The sequence below is a fragment of the Adiantum capillus-veneris genome, chromosome 11 (genome assembly GCF_014529385.1).
Source record: "Adiantum capillus-veneris isolate H3 chromosome 11, ASM1452938v2, whole genome shotgun sequence".
Classification (NCBI taxonomy): domain Eukaryota; kingdom Viridiplantae; phylum Streptophyta; class Polypodiopsida; order Polypodiales; family Pteridaceae; genus Adiantum; species Adiantum capillus-veneris.
Window position 1 is genome coordinate 54,169,145 of NC_140941.1, and position 24,082 is coordinate 54,193,226.

A 24,082-nucleotide genomic window follows, 5' to 3' on the forward strand; every position below is an offset into this window, starting at 1 on the left:
AAGGTGATTATGCTATGCTTCAAATTGAAAACCAAAAGATTAGTGTTGACACCAATATTTTTGTAAAGCTTGCTCCAAGTTTTTCTCTTCCTTTTAAGATTTCTAATGTTATTGATGATGTTTCGTTTTGTTTAAACTTACCATCACACTTGCACGTTCACAATGCCTTTCACATTAGACTTTTATGACCTTTTTGAGGATCCTTACCTACACATCACATCTATGAGGATCCACCTTCGCTTGTAGATCAAGAAGAACAACTCATTCTTGCACAAATAGTGATCATCATGAGACCACCACCACACGCATTGGCATGGTTTACAACCGCTACCTTCTAACTTATAAGGGCCACCCTAGAGAAGATGGCAAATGGATGCTGGAAAGTTTTTCTCACAACTTTCCAAATCTTCTCCACAGTTTCCATCACTCACGACCCAGATGATTCTCTATTAAGCAACCGAGGATAGTTGCTATCCTTGGTGGGAGAGATGTTACGATATTTCTATTGGAACCTTTCCGTTGTACAAAGTTAGTGAGAACCTACCCTACGAAGGTTCATGCAATAAGTGATAAGTACCACCCATGAACTCTAGTGTAAAGAGCAGCCTCTAATTTTTAGCACTAATTTAGTTAATCAAGAAATTAATACCCAACTTAGTCAATAAAGGGGGCCTCTAATTTTTGGCACCAACTTAGTCAATAAAGAAATTAAATACCCAACTCCATAAGAGGTGTTGTGGAGCTTGGGGGCTACCACTTTAGGCCATTCTCTTGCAAGATTCCTTCTCTCTCCTCTTATGCTATGTTGTGTGTAGAAATTGTGTCAACATCTTTCTCCCTTACAAGCACCATTAGAGTTATTTTTTGTGTGCATGTGTGTGTTTGTGGTGTTACCTTGTCTATTGTATTTGTACTTGATTAAGGGAGAAATGGTGAGAGATTTGATGGGGGTACATGTGAGAAAAGTTTGAAGATTTCTCACACCCGTTCTCCCAATCTTCCAACAATAAAATTCAGGTATTAGGGGTGTGTGGATTCTCAAGTCCAAGTGCCCTTTTACTGTGGATCTTGGTTTTCTTGGGATTGATGGTCTTTCTCATGGTGGCCATCTCATCTTCTCGGCTATGTTGCGGGCATCCATGGGTGAGGCGGTGAATCCTCCTTAGTGATGGTTCGCTCTCACATGCCATTTCTTTTCTTATCGCCGATATGGTTTTGAAATGATATCTATGTATCGGGTGACTCCTTGTAGAGCATGACATTATGGACTCTTTGATTCCATCGCTCGCTGTGAGCATGGTATACTTGTAATTCTTTTTGGTATTTTAATATAATTAACTCACTTTGTAAGAGTATTGCAAAGCAAACAAAAAAAAAGACAAATCACATGCTTAGGTGGTGACAAGACAAGATGTTTTCATGTTGCTCTACGCTAGGGCTATTGGCATTCCCTTTGCCTCGTAAGCAGGAAGAAAGGGAGAATGTGTAGGAACTGCATTGGGTAGTTGCGGCAAGACACATTGGTGTGGGTGGCGCTTGTGCGTGAGGGCCCTCCCTCTACTTCCTAGTTTTCCCTATGCCGAACCCCACTATTTTTTACCATGGTGGAGGATGCTCCACCGGTCCTAGTGATGAAATGGCACCTATGAATGTGGTGGTGTGTGCAGGGGAAGCTTTCAACAGGTGGTAGCTACGGATCATCTCCGCGGGATCATATGTGCACCGATGGGACTGACTCCTTGGAATGCCATGCTTTGAAGTTGGTTTCGGTGGAGTGTTTGCGTGGTTCGGTTCATCCTAATGAACTAATGCTAAGTGTTATGCTGTGCTATTCGGAGGAGGTTCTTTCCCTTTATGCAGCCTGTTGATGTCATATGCGTTATGTTTGTGACTTTTTGATGGACTTCGGTTGCTCCTAGTTGGCTCCTCTCCAATTATGCTATTGGTGGTCTTCTTGGACTGGGCATATGATCATTCGGTTTGCAGTGCACATTTCTCTTCTTAACATATCTAGTGTGATTACTTTTGAGTATGGTACCCCTACCCCCAGGTTAAGGCTTTGTTGTTACAAGCTGTATCTTACAGACTAATGCTATTATGTGTCCATCATGCCTATGTTTATGCATGAGGTTGGATGTACTATGGTTGGTTTTTAATATATTTAATCTTGAATGGGAATTGCAAAAAAAAAAAAAAAGAATCAGGGAGATACTATATGTTCCATCTTTTGTGTATAAAGGGTTGTAAACCATTTAACCAAGTGACCAATGAAAGTTCACAACTTTACGAGTTGCTCATTTGTAGTTGACGTGCAAGTTCACTTTCTACCTTGCTTTATGAAAAAAAAAATATAGTAAAGAATTGTAGTTGACATGCAAAGTTCACTTTCTATCTTTCTTTATGAAAAAAATATACTAGAAAAGACTCGTTATGGGAGATTTCAATTTGTAACATATACTTTTTAGCAAATCACAAGAAGACACACGAGCAAGATTCCAAATTTTTGGTCTCTAAATTGGGGTGGTTTATCTCTTTTCTAGTGACCGTCTACTTAGTGGGGGTTTGGGCCGCCCGCTACTATGGTGGGTCCACAAAGGTCAAAATGTTTTGCTAGCCAAAGTGCCGCTCCCCACAACACGAGCTCACACTTGTATTGGCTACTTGAGCAGACAGTTTGAAGTTCCCTTTGAACATATTTAGTTAGTTACATTATCGGTCTTTCACCTTGTAAGAGCAATTAACTATTCGAGAGATTATAAATTAGGAGTCTTTACAGGCTCTCAACCAGCATTTGACTGCATCATTGGGCCACGTCACCACCATATAGACTCTATTCTCTAGCAGCTTCTAGAGTTTTTCAAGCAAAGAGTCTTCTACCTGCATGTTACATTCGTCTCCCAGCCGCGGCAAGCTCTACCTTCAGACAACATAGCTACTACACTCCTCAGGTCAGCTACCTTCGTTTCCGTTTACGTGCGTGTTTGTGGGTCTGTGTGTGTGTTTTAATTGGGGGCGCGCGCGCGAGAGAGAGAGAGAGAGAGAGAGAGAGAGAGAGAGAGAGAGAGAGAGAGAGAGAGAGAGAGAGAGAGAGAGAGAGAGAGAGAGCTGTTGATTCGTTGATCATCACCATCATCAGTACTTTTGTGTAGAGCGTGTCTGTGGCTTTACTCACGCCAATCATCCTCGGTCTTGCACACACACGCATACACTCATAAGGACGGAAGTACAGAAATTATCACAGCACACATGGTTGTGGACATGCATTTTACCAAAATCAGATAATGACAAAAGGAAAAACGGTTTTCACACACTTGCATTTACAATTCATATGCACATGCCTCTCCTTGCCCACTGCCGAAAACTCTGCCCACTGCCCCACAGATAGCCGCTACAAAGCACCACCGAGAGAGGAAGCCAGTGTGAACAACGTCACAGCAAGAGAGCATCGCCAAGGGATGTCATGGAAGGAAGGAAAGAGATCTTGGGTCAACCATTAGATATCTGCCAAAAAGCACCATAGAAAGAGGGTCCAGCAAGGTCAGCGTTGAAGAAGCAGGCAAAGGAAGGGAAGCAAACAACAGCAACAACAAGCCATACGCGCCCGCGCGCACACACACACACACACACACACAGCAAATGAAGAAACCTCCTTGCACACTGACAACTCACACCCACACACACACACCTACAAAACCACCTAGCTTGAAAGCAAGGAGAAAAGGGGACAAAACCAGAAAACAAAGGAAAAGGGAAAAGAAGGGAAAGGGGGAATATGGACAAATAGAGTAAAACAAGCAGGCAAGCATAAGCAAGAAAACAAAAAAAAAGAAAGGGAAGGGGGGGGGGGGGGGGGGGGGGGGGGGCAAGGACCTGTCGAAGCAGCAAGAACCGGATGTTGAAGCTAGGGAAAGGCGTAGCACAGGCCCGCCGCAGCCAGCGACGCATGGGTGGGCATTACCAACGGCAAAAGTGTTGAGGAGCAGCGAGGGTGGGCTGGATGGATCATGGAAGCGGGGCCAACAAATCGCGAGTGGGCAACAAAGCTGTTGTCACAAGTGTGACGATATGGCACTACCCTAGTGGACCAAAAAGGGTACCAAAGAGGCCGGACATTGAATCAAAGCAAGGATCCAAAGTTGCGCAAGCAAAAAGCCAGCAGCGAGATCCTGTAAAATACTTTGCGAAACACGGATCGCCACGTGGCAGTCTATCCAACTCAGTGTTTTTATCATGCTAACGCCCCTTTAGCCCCTCAAAGCTTCTACATGTCAGCTACTACCTTCGTGTCGGGGGGGGGGGGGGGGGGGGGGGCAAGGACCTGTCGAAGCAGCAAGAACCGGATGTTGAAGCTAGGGAAAGGCGTAGCACAGGCCCGCCGCAGCCAGCAACGCATGGGTGGGCATTACCAACGGCAAAAGTGTTGAGGAGCAGCGAGGGTGGGCTGGATGGATCATGGAAGCGGGGCCAACAAATCGCGAGTGGGCAACAAAGCTGCTGTCACAAGTGTGACGATATGGCACTACCCTAGTGGACCAAAAAGGGTACCAAAGAGGCCGGACATTGAATCAAAGCAAGGATCCAAAGTTGCGCAAGCAAAAAGCCAGCAGCGAGATCGTGTAAAATACTTTGCGAAACACGGATCGCCACGTGGCAGTCTATCCAACTCAGTGTTTTTATCATGCTAACGCCCCTTTAGCCCCTCAAAGCTTCTACATGTCAGCTACTACCTTCGTGTCGGAGCAGACCCTGTGACCACCCTGCTCTCCGTCTTATCGATCCAATGGACCGATTTTGTGTTACAGATGTGAGGAATATGGGCACTACCTGTCACGTGACACATCCAACCCTGTGTGTCCGTGGACAAGCTACAACATGACAAGGGTTTAGTTCAGTCCAGTGAGTCTAGAATGGAAGTGTCAGTCTAGAATAGGAAGTGATCTGGCACTTTTGTGAGTCTGTTCACAGACCGTGCATGTCCAGACACTTAGATTAGATGCATATCCTCTGGTTGCACACAACATGATCATCAGATTCCCATCAGAACCCATCAGGAGCATTTTTACAGTGCATAGACCTATTTTTCCTATTTTTGACATTTTTCACTTATTATTTTAAGTGACTTTTGTTGGGAACTGGGTAGGGCAATTTGCATAAGATAATATATAAGGAAACCAGAGCTAGCACTTTCTGGCAGAAGAGGCAGCAGGAGCACCTTGCTCAACAGGCAACTTCTCAGCAGGACCACCACAGAGGCCTAGCGTTTTGCAAGAGACAACAAAACCTAGCTTTTTTGGATTCAAGACCAGCCCTAGCATTTTGCACAGCAGAATCAGCCCCGGCGACCACAGTAGACAGCAGATTCCTAGTGCTAGCAGATTTCCACCGCAGGAAGCAGAATTCAGTCTAGCGTTTTTGGATTGTAGTTCAGCCCTCAGCGTTTTGCAATTCCATCGCGACAGAATCAGCCCTAGAACCAACATTTTCAGTTTTCAGCAGTCAAGCATCGCAGTAGAACCCCCGAACCTTGCAGATCTCACCTTCCCGCAGTAGATCCTCGCCGCACGGTGAGATTCATCAAGGTTTATAGTTTCAGCCCGGAAAACGCAGATTTCAGCATGCGTATTTTCAGCGCGTCGTCCTCGCATCTTCGCCATCGACATCGTCACCTACATAGAGTCAGAATTCAGCAGATCAAGATTTGCAGAGTTCAGCCATTAGCATTTTCAGATTTCAGCCCGTCTCGTCGTCGACATCGTCGGCAAGTCCAAGCATTGTAGAGATTTGTGCAATCATAAGTAGACCGCTCTCGCCATAGAGAGTAGGGCCTTCGGAGGAGGGTTTTGACAACATTCTGGTGTCGTATTCTTCTCTCTCTATCTCTCAGTCTCAGTACCTTCATTCACAGTGTTCACCACTTTGTTTGTGTTCATTGCACTCTCTCACTAAAGGACCGGAAGGCTCTCCCTTCCGTAAGTAAAAGGAACCTTGAGCACAGTTCGGAGCACTCATCTTGAGCAAAGTTGAACATTCAATACCGCTGCACCTTACATTGGTATCAGAGCTTTGGCAGTGTTCTGTATCACTCAAGGAAAGAACCAGAAGAATTTTTTTTGCTTGCTACGGTTGCAACCCAAGTCCTCTTGGGCGTATCGATTCCTAATCGTGTTTTTGAAGAGTGACAGGAAACCCAAGAAAGAAGGGCTTGTCCAGCCTCCACTTATGCCTCTTTTCACTCATTGAGAGTGGACCGTGCACTTAGCGGCCGGCCAATCGACGTGAGGTGGGAAAAAGCAACCTTGGTGTGAGGCCGCCAAGGGGTGCGCCCGCGGAAAAGAGCAGAACTCGGGTGAAGAGAAGATCCTTTTCTAACACAGATTGCAAGCGAAAGAAGAACCTCAAGAACCCAATAACTCAAGAACCTCAAGAACCGCGAGAACCTCAAGAACCCCAAGAACCCCAAGAACCAAGACCTCCAAGAACCCAAGTTCCTCGTGACCTTAAGAACCCACAAGATGTCACAAGACGGCACCACGTGCCAATAGAAAAGAACAGACTGAAACCGACTTTTAGCACTTCAATAACAACTAAACTGAGAGAGAGAGAGAGAGAGAGAGAGAGAGAGAGAGAGAGAGAGAGAGAGAGAGAGAGAGAGAGAGAGAGAGAGAGAGAGAGAGAGAGAGAGAGATGACACGCGACACGGAGTGGCGGAATTCCATCCCAGAGAGTATTGGCCCTAAACCCTGGCACCCCTTTCGGTATTTCTTTATATTGCATCAACACTGTATAAGCCGGTACTCGAGACTCTGCACCTTCGCCAAGAAGCGTGCTAGAGAATGAGCCCTAACTTCATATTTAAAGGCCCTTGGCCTGAAAAGCACTTACAGTGAAAAGCCTTCAAAACTCAAAAGCTTCTGGTCCAAAAAGCAAAGCCAAAAGCTGCCAGCGTAATTTACGGAAATCCGTACAGCCTGCCACGTCATCAGCCAACGCAAAACGCGGAAATCCATATAGCATGCCACGTCATCATGCCAACGCGATTTTTGGAAATCTGCCATGTCATCAGGAGCTACGCAATTTTCAGAAATCTGTTGCTGTTTCTGCTTCTTCTAGGGTTTAGGCCCCTCGGTCGGTAGCTCTGTTCTTCAGTAGGTCGACACGTTGCAGTTTGTTACAGAAGAACCCACAAGAACCCACAACTTCAATGGATGGTCATCACTAGAAGCGGAATGGATACTTCGCATGAAGGTGGTGAGCATGGGAGTGGCGAAGAAGAGTTTTCCTCACTAGGAGGTTTTTCCGACCCTTCCCCATCTACGATAAGGATTGCACTAATAACTCCTATGGAGGCTTTCGACAAGAGGATGATGAACAGGAAGTTAGAAAGCGACGAAATAATGGTAGCCATAGAGCGTAAGTACCAAGACAGAATGGTAGCCATAGCGCGTGAGCGCGACAAAAGAGAAGCAAAATTTGATCGCGAGAACAAAGAAAGACAAGCAACATTTGTCGCGAGAACAAAGCAAGAGAAGAGAAGGGCGACCAACACATGAAAGAGTTGTGGTGACTTTTTTCTTTTATGCAGGCGCAGTTTGCACAGAATCAAGAAAAAAGGAGACTCTCTCAGTCTCTTCTTCTCCAAAGTACGACACACATGATTTGGATGATAATGACAAGCATGATCAAGATGTGATTTCTCACAAGTATGATGATTTGCAAGATAAAGATGATGTGATTGCTCACAAGGATGATGTGTTAGTTGATACTTGTTCTAGTGAAGCAATCCTCATTGCAGATTCGATCAATCACGAAGGACCGATCTTGGCTCTCGAGTCGAGGTCCAAAGAACCTCCGCAGGAAGATTCGATCAACCACGAAGAACCGATCTTGGCTCTCGAGCCTAGGTCCAAAGAACCCCCACAGGAAGCATTCTGTGTACGAATGATTAGTCAGCACGCATTGTTCGAGTGTTTCTTTCGTGATGCGTTCCTGTATTTTAGTCACCGTCCTTATGTGATCCCTTTCACAGGCATGACATATTGCACTATGAGCACGATTCACTCATGAATGAGCACGATGTATGTAGATTACTCATGGAAAAATGAAATGTGTGCATTCAAGGAATTTAAATTCCATGTCTCTTCCTTGGCACGACACAGCATCAGAAAGAGCACAAGAAGGATTGAGCATCAAGCATCGGCATTTCCATTGTGATTTGCCACAGTTGATTGATTTAGATCAGAAAGTCAAGATTCGACCCCATTGTTTGCGTGTGTTTGATGAACGGTTTGGCACTCCGTCTCTATGTTCATCTCCATTGCATGCAAAGTTTTTTTGAAGGAATAGTATTTTTCCAGTCACTTTACATGGAATAGGTATGTTCATTGTTTTGTATTGGAAGTGGTTTCAGGAATTTTCATCCTCGGAGATTCTTGAAGAAGGTAGATCCACGACTATAGCCAAAGTTGGAGCTTTGAAGGAGCCACAGATGACTTTGTGTCGCTTTCGGCGCGGCCCAACGAAGCAAGCGTTGCAGACCTTTATGAAGTTCAAGTATCGCATGACCCACGCATTAGAGTGGGCCGACGAAGAGTCCTTCCGAGAATTCCAGACCCTGTTGGCGATCTCCCTCGACGCCATACAGTTCGGTACCAGTACCTCACTTTGAAAAGGAGGGGATGTCACGTGACACATCCAACCCTATGTGTCCGTGGACAAGCTACAACATGACAAGGGTTTAGTTCAGTCCATTCAGTCTAGAATAGGAAGTGATCTGGCACTTTTGTGAGTCTGTTCGCAAAGCGTGCATGTCCAGACACTTAGATTAGATACATATCCTCTGGTTGCACATAGCATGATCATCAGATTCCCATCAGAACCCATTAGGAGCATTTTTACAATGCATAGACCTATTTTCCCTATTTTTGACATTTTTCACTTATTATTTTAAGTGACTTTTGTTGGGAACTGGGTAAGGCAATTTGCATAAGATAATATATAAGGAAACCAGAGCTAGCACTCTCTGGCAGAAGAGGCAGTAGGCGCACCTTGCTCAACAGGCAACTTCTCAACAGGACCACCACAGAGGCCTAGCGTTTTTGCAAGAGACAGTAGAACCTAGCGTTTTTGGATTCAAGACCAGCCCTGGCGTTTTGCACAGTAGATCAGCCCCGACGACCACAGTAGATAGCAGATTCCCAGCGTTAGCAGATTTTGTAACCGGACTGTTAACTTCAAAAAGGGCGGTAGACTTTACTTCAAACCTTGATTTAGCTTTCACCCATTATTAGTCGTCTATTCTACCTGTGCTATAATGACACAAGAGAGGGGAATGGGATACAGATGCTAGAATGCATCTGTATGCGAGTCAGACACCAGATTGGCCCCTAAATAGGCGCCCCTTTCGGTATTTCTTTATTCTTTAAAAGAGGGAATAAAAGCTGTGGTTCCCTACAAGCTGCCCCGCACAATCTGTGCTGAATTACTTTTGTTCTGGCCCGATTTCGGTAGCATAACTGTACTACAGTTAGTATCCCCACGCATTAGATGACTTTCCCGACGCATACAGACACTTTGCAAAACCTGGCGAGAATCTGCAGCACGCTGAATTCTCTGTTTTCTGCCGTGAAAATGTGCCAGATCACCTGTACAGCGGTCCCCTTGCGTCCCTGAACCTCCTGGGGGTATTAGGGTCCGTTTAGGGCCAAAACCCTAAACCTGCAAAAATACACAGCAGGCTGTAATTCCCTGTTTTGGGCTCCGTTTCGCGTGCCGGTTGCATCTGTAGCAAGACCTCGAGCTCCCGCACCTGTAGGGCTACTTGCCCTTTGGATCGGACAAGATTTCGGGCGTGAAACCTCTCCGAATTCACCTGTACCTGCGGGGGATTAGCCGCTAGCTAATCCAGTACGTGTGCAAGAGGCTCTTGCCTCGGCAATCGCGCATGAACCCACACAACTCTACATTGGTCAATTTGATGAGCCCACTAGAGGGGCATAACCATAAAGAATAGGGGAGAGAGAGAGCAATGAGAGGTGTGCAGGTCATGACATCCTGCACCTCACTGTACATAGAGGGTAAGCTAGCACTCCATTGAAGCTCTCCCACCTGTGACAGCACTCAAAAAACGAGCTCACAGCTGAAAATCACGTTTTTGCCTTCTCTTTAAGTAGAAAACTGGCCTCAGAGTGCCAAGTATCACTCATTTGTGCATTTTCCCGCTTTAGACCCTCGGGTCTAAAAATATCTCACCTGCAGCCTCTGTTGACTTGGCCACAAAGTAACAAAATGATCCCCATGTCAAACTGCACGTAATGACGCGAAGACATTTTGCCGTCCAAAAATAACAGTCCCTAAAATTTAGGAGTTTCTGCCATTACATTCTTCTAGGTCATCTGACCCTCTTTGTACACTGCAGCCACACCCAGAACTGAAATGTAGCCTATGTAGCAAAGGATTCCGCTTTGGCTGGCCAATGACCCCACTTTGGCTAACCATAGTCCTTGTCCAACCTTAGTGCTCTTTAGCCCTCACGCCTGGACTCTCTCTGAACAGTTCCACACTGGCTATGCAATGCAGGGCAGTTAGATTTCCAGAGGGGTGTTTCCAAAAGGTAAAACAAACGAAATTCCCCAAAGAAAGAAAATAAACAAAAATGGAATTGCCACTGTATGGTGACAGATTTCCGCCGCAAGAAGCAGAATTCAGCCTAGCGTTTTTGGATTGCAGTTCAGCCCTCAACGTTTTCAGTTTTCAACAGTCAGTCGAGCATCGCAGTAGAACCCCCGAACCTCGCATATCTCACCTTCTCGCAGCAGATCCTCGCCGCACGGTGAGATTCATCAAGGTTTACAATTTCAGCCTAGAAGACGCAAATTTCAGCATCTGCGTTTTCAGCGCGTCGTCGTCGCATCGTCGCCATCGACATCGTCAGCGACATAGAGGCAGAATTCAACAGATAAAGATTTGCAGATTTCAGCCATTAGCATTTTCAGATTTCAGCCCATCTTGTCGTCGTCCTCATCGTCGGCAAGTCCAAGCATTGTAGAGATTTGTGCAATCATAAGTAGACCGCTCTCGCCATAGAGAGTGGGGCCTTCGGAGGAGGGTTTTGACAGCCTTCGGAGGAGGGTTTTGACAACATTTTGGTGTCGTATTCTTCTCTCTCTCTCTCTCTCTCTCTCTCTCTCTCTCTCTCTCAGTCTCAGTACCTTCATGCACAGTGTTCACCACTTTGTTTGTGTCCATTGCACTCTCTCACTAAAGGAACGGAAGGCTCTCCCTTCCGTAAGTAAAAGGAACCTTGAGCACAGTTCGGAGCACTCATCTTGAGCAAAGTTCAACATTCACTTCCGCTGCACCTTACACTACCAAAGCAAATATCTTCTTCCCGAAGGATCTCCTCCTTGTCGACATTTCCTAGATGCCAAGGATCCACACTTATGAAGGTTTACAAGAGCCCTCAAAACAAGGCACCCAAAAGTTGCTTTTCAGATGCTACAAACTCCTGTACAAAAAGCTTTCCAAAAGCCGCCATACAACGTTTGTACGGACTGTTATGTGGCAGCTTGCAAAACGCAGCGCAAATGACATTGGCTTGCATAAGCTATGGCCTCAAGCTCGAAAGGAGGAGGAAGTGCAATCTCGGCAAGAAAACCACTCGAGTATATATATATATATATATATATATATATATAGAGAGAGAGAGAGAGAGAGAGAGAGAGAGAGAGAGAGAGAGAGAGAGAGAGAGAGAGAGAGAGAGAGAGAGAGATGACATATTAACGTCTTCAAATGGCCAAAATGACCTATGAGACCAAAAGGTTGCAACGCGGTGAATCTGATACGATGTCTGAGTACCAAAAATAAAAAGGTACTGAAAAAGGGGTACTATAGAATCCTAAACTGCTAGATGTGAACTAAGCAATTAGCTGGAACTATGTAGGATATGAGTAGGGGGATGAAAGTAGTGACTTAGGGCTAATACAACACAATGTGGGATGTGTGTGTGGGGATATAAAGGGTAAGAGCTGATATAAAGGCTGGTACAAGATTAGTAGGGTCTCAAAAGAGCTAAATCACAGGAGATCCATCATCGATTGCTGGCGGATCTCATCATTCTCCTCCATAGTTAGTGGCTTGATCGATTGTCGTGCATGTCGGGCCAAAGTGATCTGAATCCATCGATGCAGCCTTTGTCGATGCTGTGTAGTCCTCCGCAATCGTGGGTGTCTGGATTTCCCTAGTTTCATCACTCGATCGATCAGCGTGCCTCTGCTATGAGGAGAATGTGAGCTCTGTTGTGGTAGCTGCTCCCTGGCTTGGGGGGGGGGGGGGGGGGGGAAGAGAGAGAGAGAGAGAGAGAGAGAGAGAGAGAGAGAGAGAGAGAGGAGCCCTAGCGATGGACACCTCTCCTCCTCTCAACCTGGCTCCTCTCGCAAAGGAAGCCCTCCTGCCACCCTACGAAAGTAGGCCTCCTGCCTTTGCTCCTCGCAACCTGGCTCCACTTGCAAAGGTAGCCCTCCCGCCCCGTCATACACTCTTGCCACTCCACTCGCTCAAGTCTCGACCTCCCATATTCTGTGGCTTGGCTCCGCAGCAGACCTTGCGGGTTGGCTCTTGATTCCTTGCGGGCAAGTCTCTTCTGCAGATTGTGGCTTCGTGACTTCGACAACACTGCCCCTCTCGGCTGTCGTCGTGTCGCATTTGGCCTCTGCTCTGATTCGCTCGTAGCGTGTGCTCTGATTCGCCCGTAACCTCTTCCTGGGCTTCTCCGCCCTCTTGCCCGATCTACAAGCTACCACCCTACCTTCCTCAACACGGAGCCCGTCATGACACTTGCCTCTGCCTGGAGAAGGTTGCTTTTGTGCCCTTGCTCCCATACTAGTCTTCCCATGTTGCTAAATTGGCTTTATCTGACAGAAAAATAATTCTAAATGAATTATTGGATTAGTGAGAGGGTTTTCTCGCTTGGTTACACCAAGGAAAAATAATTCTAAATGAATTATTGGAATTTTAAGTGAGAGGGTCTTTCTCACTTGAGACATCCGAGTACAGAGTATTCCTAGTACGTCGTTCAAAGTAATGACGGGAGCACTGAGAACGAGAATATTTGTAAGGCCACCAGGAACGGGTACTTCTGATGCGTCACATCGGGTGGGTGACAGGGAGCATCGGGAAGAAGTATCCGACCATCCGGGAACGGACATCTCTGATGCGTCATAGGATGGGTGACATAGAGCATCGCGAAGAAGATTGTACCGTAAGTTCGGTAGGAAAGAACTAGGTGATGGGTATTCGTGATGCGTCACAAGGTGGGTGACAGGTGCATCAAAAAGGGAATATCCATAGTCAAGAGGAAATTCCGAACTGTTTTAGAATTGTGCACAAGGAAAAGCAAGCACTTGAATGACCAAAATGCTGCAGTCATTTCGTCTATCAGTTCCTGCACTTAAACAAGTCAAGAACAAATCAATTTCTATTATCCGGAATTCCATTTCATAAAGTTATACAACAGAATACTGTCAGCTCTTAGTATCCCTGAAGCTCAAAGACACATCAGTGACTCTAGTATTCAAAAATCGAGGCATCTGTTGACAAAGGAGCGGAGTAACTCCCCTCTTGTGCATACCCACTGCTCCAGATCTCCTGCCAAGTTGAATTTGGGGTTCCATTTGAAGTAGACTATGCTAAACCAAAAGCTTCAAGGTAAAGTTTCCCAATCTGAGGAGTATCTGCTAGGTTCTCCTCCTCCATCCACTTCGCATCCAATGCAGGATAGTTCTTGAATTTAACCAAGAACCGCCTTCTCACTTTACCCTTATTCTTTCTGTCCTTATGTGCCAATATCTGTTCAGGAACAAGGATCTCCTCGTTTTCTTCCACTTCGGGTTGCTCATCAGGCTCCCCATCTTCGGGTACATCACCTTTAAAAGGTTTCAAGAGACTCACATGAAATACATTGTGAATCCACCAAGTGGCAGGTAGCTTCAATCGGAAGGAGCATCATTGATCTTTTCGGAGATCTGGAAAGGTCCGTAGTATCGCATACTAAGCTTTGGAAAAAGCCTCTCCTTTCCCTTTGTCTTTCTCAGGCGTACCTTCTCAAAACGTAAGAGCACCCAATCATCCTCCTCCAATTTCAAATCGCGACGATGGCGATCTGCTGCCTTTTTCTATCTTTCCTTAGATTTCTGCAAAGCCTCGCGGACCTTGGCAAAAGCCGTGTCTAAGTCGCGCGTGTACTCATCAGCTTCAAAAATATTATCTTTCGTGCTTAGGAAGGGTGGAACCTTTGCAGCACCTTCAATAATCTCAAATGGCGCTTTCCCAGTCGAAGGGTGTATCGTGTTATTGTAGGTAAATTCCACCAAAGGTAGATACTTTTCCTATTGAGTTTTTCTCATTTGAGATGTAAGACTTCAATAAATCGAAAACCATTGAATTGGCAATCTCAGATTGCTCGTCAGTCTGCGGGTGGAAAGATGACGAGAACTGCAACCGCGTGCCAATGTTCTTCCAAATTGCCTTCCAAAACAAACTCGTAAATCTGGGGTCCCTGTTGGAGACAATCATCTCGGCATGCCATGTAATCTGAAAATCTGGGCCACAAACAGTCTCGCTAAGTGATCCGGCTTGACTGTTTTCTTCACTGGAATGAAATTAGCTTGCTTGCTAAATCTGTCAATAACAGTCCAGATACCATCGTGACCACTCTGTGTTCTCGGGAGATCAAAAATGAAATCCATTGCAATACTTTCCCAGTGGCGGGTGGGTATGGGCAAAGGCTGTAACAATCCCTGTGCTTTATGCCTGTCAAACTTGACTTTCTGGCATACCAAGCAAGTGCGCACAAACTCGTCCACGTCCTTTTTGAGTCTTGGCCAAAAGAAGTATCTCTCTACCCTTTTCAAGGTGATAGCAATGCGGCGGTGACCCGTAAAAGGCGGACAATGGCATTCGGTCATAACCTTTTCCCTCAATGGCTGTGTAACGCACAACATGGTTTTCCTCATCCCGAATGGAATATCTCGCTATTGTCTCCCCATCCCGTATCTGTGTAAAGATATCTGCAAAATCTGTATCTATGGCATACTGATTGACCATATCCTCGAAGCTCCTATGATGTATCGCGGAAATAGCCAAAACCAACGGCTTCCGAGACAAAGCATCTGGCACCATATTCTTCTGTCCCTGCACATGGACAATCTGAAAGTGAAACTGTGACAAGATGTTCGCCCACTGGATCTGCTTTTCCGATAGTTGCTTCTGTGACAAGAAGTAGCGTAAACTTTGATGGTCTGTAAAGACAGTAAAATCTGCTCCGAGTAGGTAATGCCGCCACTGAGTAAGAGCATAGATAACCACCAAAAGCTCTTCCTCATAAATTTGTGCTGTCAATTGCGGCCTTGAGAACAATCGGCTCTCGTAAGCAATGACATGGCCTTCTTGCATTAAGACCGCACCCAGACTACGACCACAAGCATCACAATATACTTCAAATGACTTCTGCAAGTCCGGCAAAGTCTAAACTGGTCCCGTAGTCAATTTCTCTTTCAAGGTCTGAAAGGCAGTCACCTTTGTGGGCCCCACGAGAAAGGGACTCCTTTCTGTGCCAAGATATGCAAAGGGAAAGCAACCTTTGCAAACTTTCTAATGAACCGCTCGTAGTACGAACACAATCCCAAGAAGCTTCTAACTTCATGGACATTCTTCAAATCGGGCCAATCATGGATAGTCTCTATCTTGGCCGGATCCATCTGCACTCCCGCTGCTGCTGAGACAATGTGTCCCAAAAAGTGTATCTCTGGTAGGAAAAATTCACTTTTCTTCGTATTAATCAACAACTTGTGATCTCGTAATGCTTGAAAGACTTGAAGTAGATGTACTCTATGTTCTGCCTCATCCTTGGAGAAAACAATTATGTCGTCAAAGAAAGTGCCAACGAATAGTCTATACTCTCGAAAAATCCTGTCCATCATCCGGTTAAATGTGGCAAGAGCATTGGTTAAGCCAAAAGGCATCACCAAAAACTCAAATAACCCAAAAGTCGTCCGAAAGGCTGTCTTGTAGACATCTCTCGGTGCGATTCGGATCTGATGATATCCACTCTTCAAATCAATCCTGCTAAAGCACGAGGATCCCTATAATCTGTCGAGTATATCATCGATCCTAGGAATCGGAAATCTGTTCTTGATGGTGATTTTGTTGAGAGCTCTATGATCGATGCACATTCTCCAAGATCCGTCTTTCTTCAAAACCAACAACAGTGGAGAGCAGTACGGTGAAGTCCTAGGCTGCACAAGACCCTTTTCCAATAGGTCTTTCACTTGGTTCATAATCTCTTCGTTCTAGGCTCGGCTCACATGGTAAGGTGGCCGGTTCGGTGGTGTGTTTCCAGTATCAAATCAATGGTATGATCTTCAGGACGAGCCGGTGGTAACTCGCCTGATAGGCCCTCTGAAAAGCAATCGGCATGAGCCGGTGGTTCTTTATCAAGTTCAGACATATTTGTCCTATCCTCATCACTCAACTCTTTCAAAAAGATCGAGTAAACAAACAGATTCATTAATTTAGAAATGGCCGAAGTTGATACAATAGGGACAGACTCGTCCTTAAGTTTTACATCGAGTACAATGGTTCTGCCCTTCTCTGTGGTTAATGTCGCTTTCCTCGCCCGATAGTCAACCACGGCGTTGTTCTTGTGGTACCAGGGAATTCCCAAGAGGACATCACAACCTTCCAAAGGCATTATGTAAAAGTCCTCATGCCCCAAATACCCCTGACAATGCAACCGAAGTTTGCCAATGACAGGTGTAATGGCTACGTCCCTGCCGGGTGCCGCTAGAACTGCCTCTGCAAGTGGTCCCATCTGATCGGGAGTGATCTCGAGCCGCGCCGCTGTAACAAATTGCTGACGTGTCAAAGCCTAAAGAATGGAGCCAACTTACAGATGTGGCCGAGGGGCCTAAACTCTAAGAAGAACAAGTAACAGAAGAAGACCTACCAACTTGTGGGGACCCCGTTCGATGGGGCCCCAAGTGACATAAAGGAAGAAAATAAAGTAGGATCTGGACACACGCCAAAAACTGATGACGTGGCAGATTTTCGAAAATTGCACTGACATGATGACGTGGCAGGCTGTATGGATTTCCGTGAATTACGTTGGCAGCTTTTGGCATTGCTTTTTGGACCAGAAGCTTTGGAGTTTTAAAATCTTTTTACTGTAACTGCTTTTCAGGCCAAGGGCCTTTAAATATGAGGCTAGGGCTCATTCTTTGGCATGCTTCTTTCCAAAGGTGCAGAGTCTCGAGTATCGGCTTGTACTGTGTTGATGCAATATAAAGAAATACCGAAAGGGGCGCCAAGGTTTGGGGCCAATACTCTCTGGGGTGGAATTCCGCCACTCCGTGTCGCGTGCTGTCTCTCTCTTTCAGTTCAGTTGTTATTGAAGTGCTAAAAGTCTGTTTCAGTCTGTTCTTTTCTATTGGCACGTGGTGCCCGTCTTGTGACAGTGGTATCAGAGCATCAGGCGTGTGCTTTTCGGAAAGCATACCGGTCCTACAAAAGAGCGGACAGAGCTATTGGAATTTGATTCGAGGTATCTTCGCCCTCCAACCCGGACTTACTAGCCACTCCCACCCTTAATTCATCGCGCATTGGGCGCGCTCCCGTCTTCACTGCTCATGTCTTACAAGGCATAAGCCATAAAGATCACTTGCAAGAGAAGGATTCAAGATTTGTTTCGAGCTGCTGTTTTTCTCAAAGGCAGTGCCATGCAGATGTTGATAGCTACCAAGCAGCATACTCCAAGTACTTGGCAAGCTTTCAAGAAAAAAGAAATTTGCCCTAAGTTATATGGTTTTTGACATCTTTCTTCGGAGTGCAACTTCTGGCAGAGTGGGGTATCCTGAAATGCTTGCCGTGGAAACCCTAGCAGATTATAACTTGAAGTTTCTCGACATCTCCCAATAGATGTCTCTTCACGAGCAGATGACCTTGGAGATTAAGTGCGATTGCTATCTTGGGACTACCATCGCCACGAGAAGAACATTGTTTGTCCAAGAGCTGATGGACCATGCTGTGCTCGGCCACGACCTTATGGAAGAAATCTGACCCTAATTTTGGTGCAGGTTTCAGGATGGAAAGTCAGTCGATTTTTTGAGCTTGGCTGATGTCGAGATTGCTTTTTAAGTTTGAGTTCTGTTTGAACTTGTTTGGTGATCCTGTTTGAAATTTGTTTGAAATGGATGGTATCTGTTTTGAACCTTCTGTCTTGGTGCCGGTTTGAATTGTTTGACTTTGGTTTTAATACTGGTTTCAATGATTGGTGATTTTTACTCCCGGGTGGAGTAGTGAGAAATGATGTTTGAGAATGCTTGTTCATACTCATGGCCACGACCCTTGTGGTTATTTGCGGGGGGAGTATTGAATGAGCGAAAAGTGATGTTTTTACTCATGGCCCGGACCCTTGTGATTATTTACGGGGGGAGTATTGTTGTTGTGACTCCCGGCCCGGACCTGGATGGTTATGCGGGAGGAGAAGTCTGAGCAGTGGTTACTCTCAGCACCTCCAAACGACGCAGGCTGCGGTCTGGGGGCGTTTGGTTGTAAAAGGCCTCTATATCTCCCGGCCCGGACCTTTTTAAGTTATGCGGGAGGAGTGATGAGGGAGTTGTTGAATTTCTCTCGGCCCGGACCTTGTTAGGTTATGTGGGAGGAGTGTTCATCGGCAACTTTATGTTTCTATGTCTTGTAACATGCATATGTGAGCATTTGTGTTGCATTGTGATGTGCCAACTACTAAAAATTCCTGATTGGATGAGATTGCCTGGGTATGTAATTTTAGTGCATCAAGACACTCATGGAAGATCAGTACGGCTTGGGTGTGATGGCTAATTTTACTACGCAGGAATATCAAGAGTTCCGATCTGGACGAAAGGAGCCTTCCACATGGTCCACAGAGTGATGCTGCAGATCATAGTAAAAACTCCATCCTACTGGTAGAGTCCAATTGATGATCTGTATCTGGAATCATCCGTAGAGTGCCTGGTCTGTATCCCAATGAAGCAAACATGGAGACCGGATCTTTCGATGAGCCTTGAGAAGAGGTGTCTGACCCAGAAATTGCAGAAACCATGCGATTGCCCCCCACGTCACAAACCCATCATGAATGCCTGCTCTGATCAACAACCAACAAACTGGCTTCATATTGGCTGAGCATATGGGAAAACAGAGAAACAGTGCCTCTAAGACTCAGGCTGCAAAGTACATCTCTGGCAAGCAGGTCATGACCAGTAATCGCAGGCCAAGGCCCAACAGGCAATCGTGCATGCACAATCATTAACATGAAATAACATTTCTTGCAGCTGTCCAGAGGGTCCAAATGCATGATCAAAACTGTTGCTGAAAAGCGAGGTAAATGCGTTGATCTTAGCATACCCATGACTGAGGTGGATGGAGAGCGGGGCATTGTGTTCGCAAGATAATCCTCCTCCCAAGGGAGAGAGCATGCTTAAAAAGTAAGAGAGGGGCTCCAGCAACCTGTAAAGAAGGCCACAGCCACTCACTAGGATCCCAGTCCAACTCAGCCAATGGCCGTCCGTGCCAGATCCACAACGTCCATAGCGGTGCCTCTTCTGTAGTGAAAACAAGTCCACACAAGAGCGCCTCTCTAAAGAGCCCACCACTTATATAGACTGCCAATGAGCATCCAGCCATTGATCAAGAGGCACCTCACCGTGAGAAACCAATCTAATGTGATAGCCATGATGGCCAGTTTGTGCAATGCCAAACACCAGTGTCCCCTGCTACACAACAACCAGGCTTCCAGAGTTAAGTGTCAAAAATCGCCCACCAACCTTGATGCCAAGGTAAACAGTCGATCTCCCAATGTAGCCATGCAAGTCAGCAGGAATAGCCTCAATCTCTCTCATACGGGCAGCAACCCCTGTGCGAATCCTTTTGGTAGCCCCAATTACCTTTGCACCAAGCAAGGAAGCATCTGACCAACGGCGTAAAGATGCTACCTGATCATCATTCCATCTAGCCCAATCAATGTGTGTCCTCTCTCCTAGCTGGCGGCCCTCACATATGCATACCAAACGAGTGGCTGCCTCTACCTCCTCCACACAAGGTGTGCACTGCGTGCCGGATCAACAGAAAGGTGCAAAATCTATTACAAGAAGCACATAAAGGGTGAAAAATGAGACGTATCCGAAGGAGCATAAATCTGATGGTCGAGCACCAAGCTCCGGCACTATCCATAGATCCAAACCAAGGAGAGGCACGTGACAAAGCATGGTAAGAAATTGTTTCCAAGGCTTAGCCCCAGGAAACAATCCGCGTACCATGAGCTTGGCAAGGAATGCCTCTCTCTCTCTCTCTCTCTCTCTCTCTCTCTCTCTCTCTCTCGTGTCTCTTTTTTGAAGTTGTGTTCGAATTGTTACTCTTTTTTCATCATACTATATTTGTTTGCAATGGTTGGTGATTTTACATTTTGGGCTTATGGAATCCAAAACGAAATATTGCAAGGGGTGCCGGATTTGGGGCCAATACCGCATTTTGAGCAGCAGTCATGACTAAAGCGAAAAGTTTTTTTTGTTTCTTTTGTTCTTCTCTGTTAAGAGTGCTGGGTTTGCAGATATTAATTGTCTCTGATGCTATTTTTAGTGGTGGTGGGATTCATATATGTGGACTTGAAGGTTGCATAGTAGTTAGGTTCGCGTCTCGATGCTCTTGCTGCCATATCCTAAACAGTTCTCCTAGAAAAATGGACTTAGGAAGATTTGGTTGGATTGACATTGATGAGACATTGGGAAAATCGTACAGGGCCAGAAAAATTGAAAGAGGGTGGGATTAATGGATGTGAGGAAACCGTTGATTGGAAGCAGGGTAAGAGGAGGATTAAATTAACCCAAATAGTGATGCATGTTCTGGAATCATCAACTCCAGAGGAAATCGTTTTGATGATCTACAATCATACAGAATTGTTTTGTTAAGGATTGAGCATGTGGTTCATCATGAAGATGCTGCTCTAGTGGGTTAGGATTTGTCAGAGCGTGTGCGATTGTAACCAGGGTGGGTTGTCCAGCTCCATAAGAGATGGGAGAAGCACCAACTTGAGAGGAAACCAGAAGATTCTTTGCATCCATAGTAGCACACTCATAGCATCGTGCTCAACTTGCAGAGGGCAAAAAAGCAACATGCTTGAATACCACTGCGAAGAGCCTTTTTTGTGACAGAAGGGGCATAGAGAGTGGTGGATTCACAGGATGCAGACCACGTGGAAGTGGAGATTGCACAGTAGTTTAGGTGAAGTTGCCAATGCTGAGTCCAAAACAAATCTCCCAAAAAAAGTTGGCTCGGAGGATTTTGTTGGATTGGGGTTGTCAATGCTGAGTCCATACAATTCTCCCAAAAAAGTGGGGCTCCAAGAATTTTGTTGAATCAGCACTTCCGAGGCATTTGGGGGAAGAGTAGAAGGCCGGGCAAAAAGAAAGAGGGTAGAGTCGATGAAAATGCTGATGGAAAGAAGGATAGCTTGAGGATAAAGTTTGTTGCTTAGCACACACAATAAGTGAGACTTAATTATAAAAATAAGAGAGAAGGAAAGGGAATCTAAAAAAGTGCATGCACAGGTTTTATGTTCTTCAGTTTCTGAAGGCTTTCTGTGCTATTGGTACCAATGAACAATAATCATAAATGTGCTTTGCTTATGAGTTTCAAATCTGTGAATGCAGACCTTATCATCTTTGAAGTGGATGTACCGATTGGTGACGATTTTCAGACAGCGTGACTAAAACTGGAAGCGTGTGAGCTTTGAAGAACCCTCGTAAGAAGGCATCTTAGGATGTTTGGAGTCCTTTTTCCGGGCCGTAGTTTTCCCATGGATGCAAGCAGCTTTGCTCAAATTGACAGCACTCATTGGGTGCTTGATATGAATTTATTTGTAGGTTAGTCCAGCTTCATGTGTTTCTTAAACTGAAGCGCTTGCCCAACTTTTGTTAAGCCATTATTTGACCAGCTTATGATGTCTGCGATTGGGTCACTCACTAAGCAAAATTTTGCAGGAGAAGCCTATGATCAAGTGAAAGAAATGTGCCTTTTTCTCCTGAATGAATATTCTCTTCCTCCAGAGAAGGCTTTGGCAGTGTATGTCCAATCTCCGGGATCCGCATTTCAATACTGTGGTGCCGTCCAACGTGCTTGCCCATCTGCTGTCCTGCCATTGTTGTGGCCCAGCCCTGGAAGTGGCCAGATGCAAATAATGGCCCCTGATGCAGCCCCTCTCACAGCCAAAATTGGCCTTTCAGTTGAAGATGTAATATCCCTCCCTTCCTTGAATGTTGGGCAACAGCAAAGAGTTGAAGCTCTTGCATTGAAGGTTGGGGAAAACCTTTTCAATTTTATGCAGTCTTTCTGCACTGTGGATGCAAACAGGCTTGTAGTTCCCATGGATATATTGGACAGATGGTTCAAGAAGTTTCAAGACAAAACAAAGAGGGATCCTGATTACCTCAGGAATTTCATAATGTGATAAGCCTATGATAGAAATTATGGAACGGGGGTGTGCCATATTTTGTTTCAACGGGTAAAGCTTGTGTGAAGCACAGAAGTGGGGGATGGTTGGGCCAGATGTTATTTATTGCTCAACTGGGCCGTGTAGAGAGAAGCAGATCATTCAACAGATTCAGTGAGCGGCTTTTTGAAATGAGTGGCATTTAACTGCTGCTTGTACATCCGTGGAATTCAATTTATGGAAAACTTTTACTTGTCACCTCCGTTGCATTTATGCTATGTCATGTGTCACTCGTCCAAAGGTGCCAGTTGCTGTATATCCTAGCCATGTTTGGTTTACTAATATGCCACCAATGGATACCGTGGTCTGCTCTCCTACCTATGCCATCGATATGAGAGTTTATTTTGTTGTAATGATGAAATTATACTGTCCGAAACAGGGCCTTTGTTAACACGGGTGGTGCAATGAGCTCTGCTTGGACAATATCATGCGGAACTGAGGGTGTTTGTTGGGAATGACACATCATAGCATTGTAAGCAGTGGCTTGTCACTTCGTGTCCACAATGCGGTTGTGCGTCCAGGTGCCCAAACTAGTGCTGCAAACATCATAACGGGTCAGCCTCATGTATGAAAAAAGAATCCCTTCAAATGGGACTCCTAACTATGTGCCTGTTGGCATAACCAAAATTGGATATCCTCTTGTGAGTTTGTCTACAAATGCACTCACCACACAGGAAAGCCACGTGTAGAACGTACCAATGAAAGTATCGTACCATTGTAGATCTCAACATTCCCCCTCTCTGGTAGCTCTACTCATGAAATGTCAAGGAGTGTGGAAGATCATGACCTTAGTTTCCCCAAGGTTCAGCTTTGCTTTGACAATATCATGTGGAGTTGAGGGTGGTCCGTTGTGAATGATGCATTATAGCATCATTATCTTTTGGCCTCTCAATGTGTCCACAATGATGTTGTGAGTACCTGTGTCCAAATAGTTACTGCATACGTCCTAGCGAGGCACCTCTTTGTAGAGGATTCCTAGAAATGTGCCTAGTGGCATCACTAAAGCTACATCCCCTTTGGAGAGTTTGTCTCTAGTTGCACTTGCCATGGGAAAGCCACGTGTAGTACCAATGAAAGAAACTCCCAAGTTCACATAGGAGTCCACTTCTGACATGTTAAGACACAGGGAAGGTCATGACGAGTGTTATAAAAACAAGTGAAAGGGTCACGACGGCTTTCAAAAACAATAAGAAAGTGATAAAATTGTTTAAATTGGTATCAGTGTTTGAGAAAGGATTGCATCAGCTTAGTCGAGCCGATTGAAAAATGAGACTAGCTAGTTGCAAACCATGGTAAACAAAAAACGGACGAAATATGTAAGAAAGTCGTCCAAACATTTTGCAAATTTCAAAATTTTTGCTAGTATTTTCGGTTTTTTTCTTCGTGAGGAGGAAACTCGATCAACAAAACTGCTTAATAAAAGAGACTTTCTTGAATGTCAACACTAATTGCTATAAAATGCAAAATATGTAAAGCCATGTGAAGTTGAGAAATGGAAGGTGAAATAAA

The 24,082-nt window shown here is 45.4% G+C and overlaps 1 protein-coding gene across 1 annotated transcript; it reads left to right on the forward strand.

The window, feature by feature from the left end:
* Positions 1-2,813: 2,813 nt before the first annotated feature.
* Positions 2,814-22,888, forward strand: LOC147447251 (hikeshi-like protein). Its single transcript, XM_086523099.1, has 3 exons — positions 2,814-2,948; positions 21,735-21,947; positions 22,065-22,888. Exons 2-3 carry the CDS (start codon positions 21,845-21,847, stop codon positions 22,529-22,531), a joined length of 570 nt encoding a protein of 189 aa, XP_086379225.1. The 5' UTR covers positions 2,814-2,948; positions 21,735-21,844; the 3' UTR covers positions 22,532-22,888.
* The last annotated feature ends 1,194 nt before the right edge of the window (positions 22,889-24,082 follow it).

Excerpts from the sequence above, each read along its gene's own strand:
- LOC147447251 (XM_086523099.1), top strand. The coding sequence starts at position 21,845 with ATGTTTGGAGTCCTTTTTCCGGGCCGTAGTTTTCCCATGGATGCAAGC. Across the intron at positions 21,948-22,064 it reads TGATATGAATTTATTTGTAG|GAGAAGCCTATGATCAAGTG; the intron begins GTTAGTCCAGCT and ends AAAATTTTGCAG.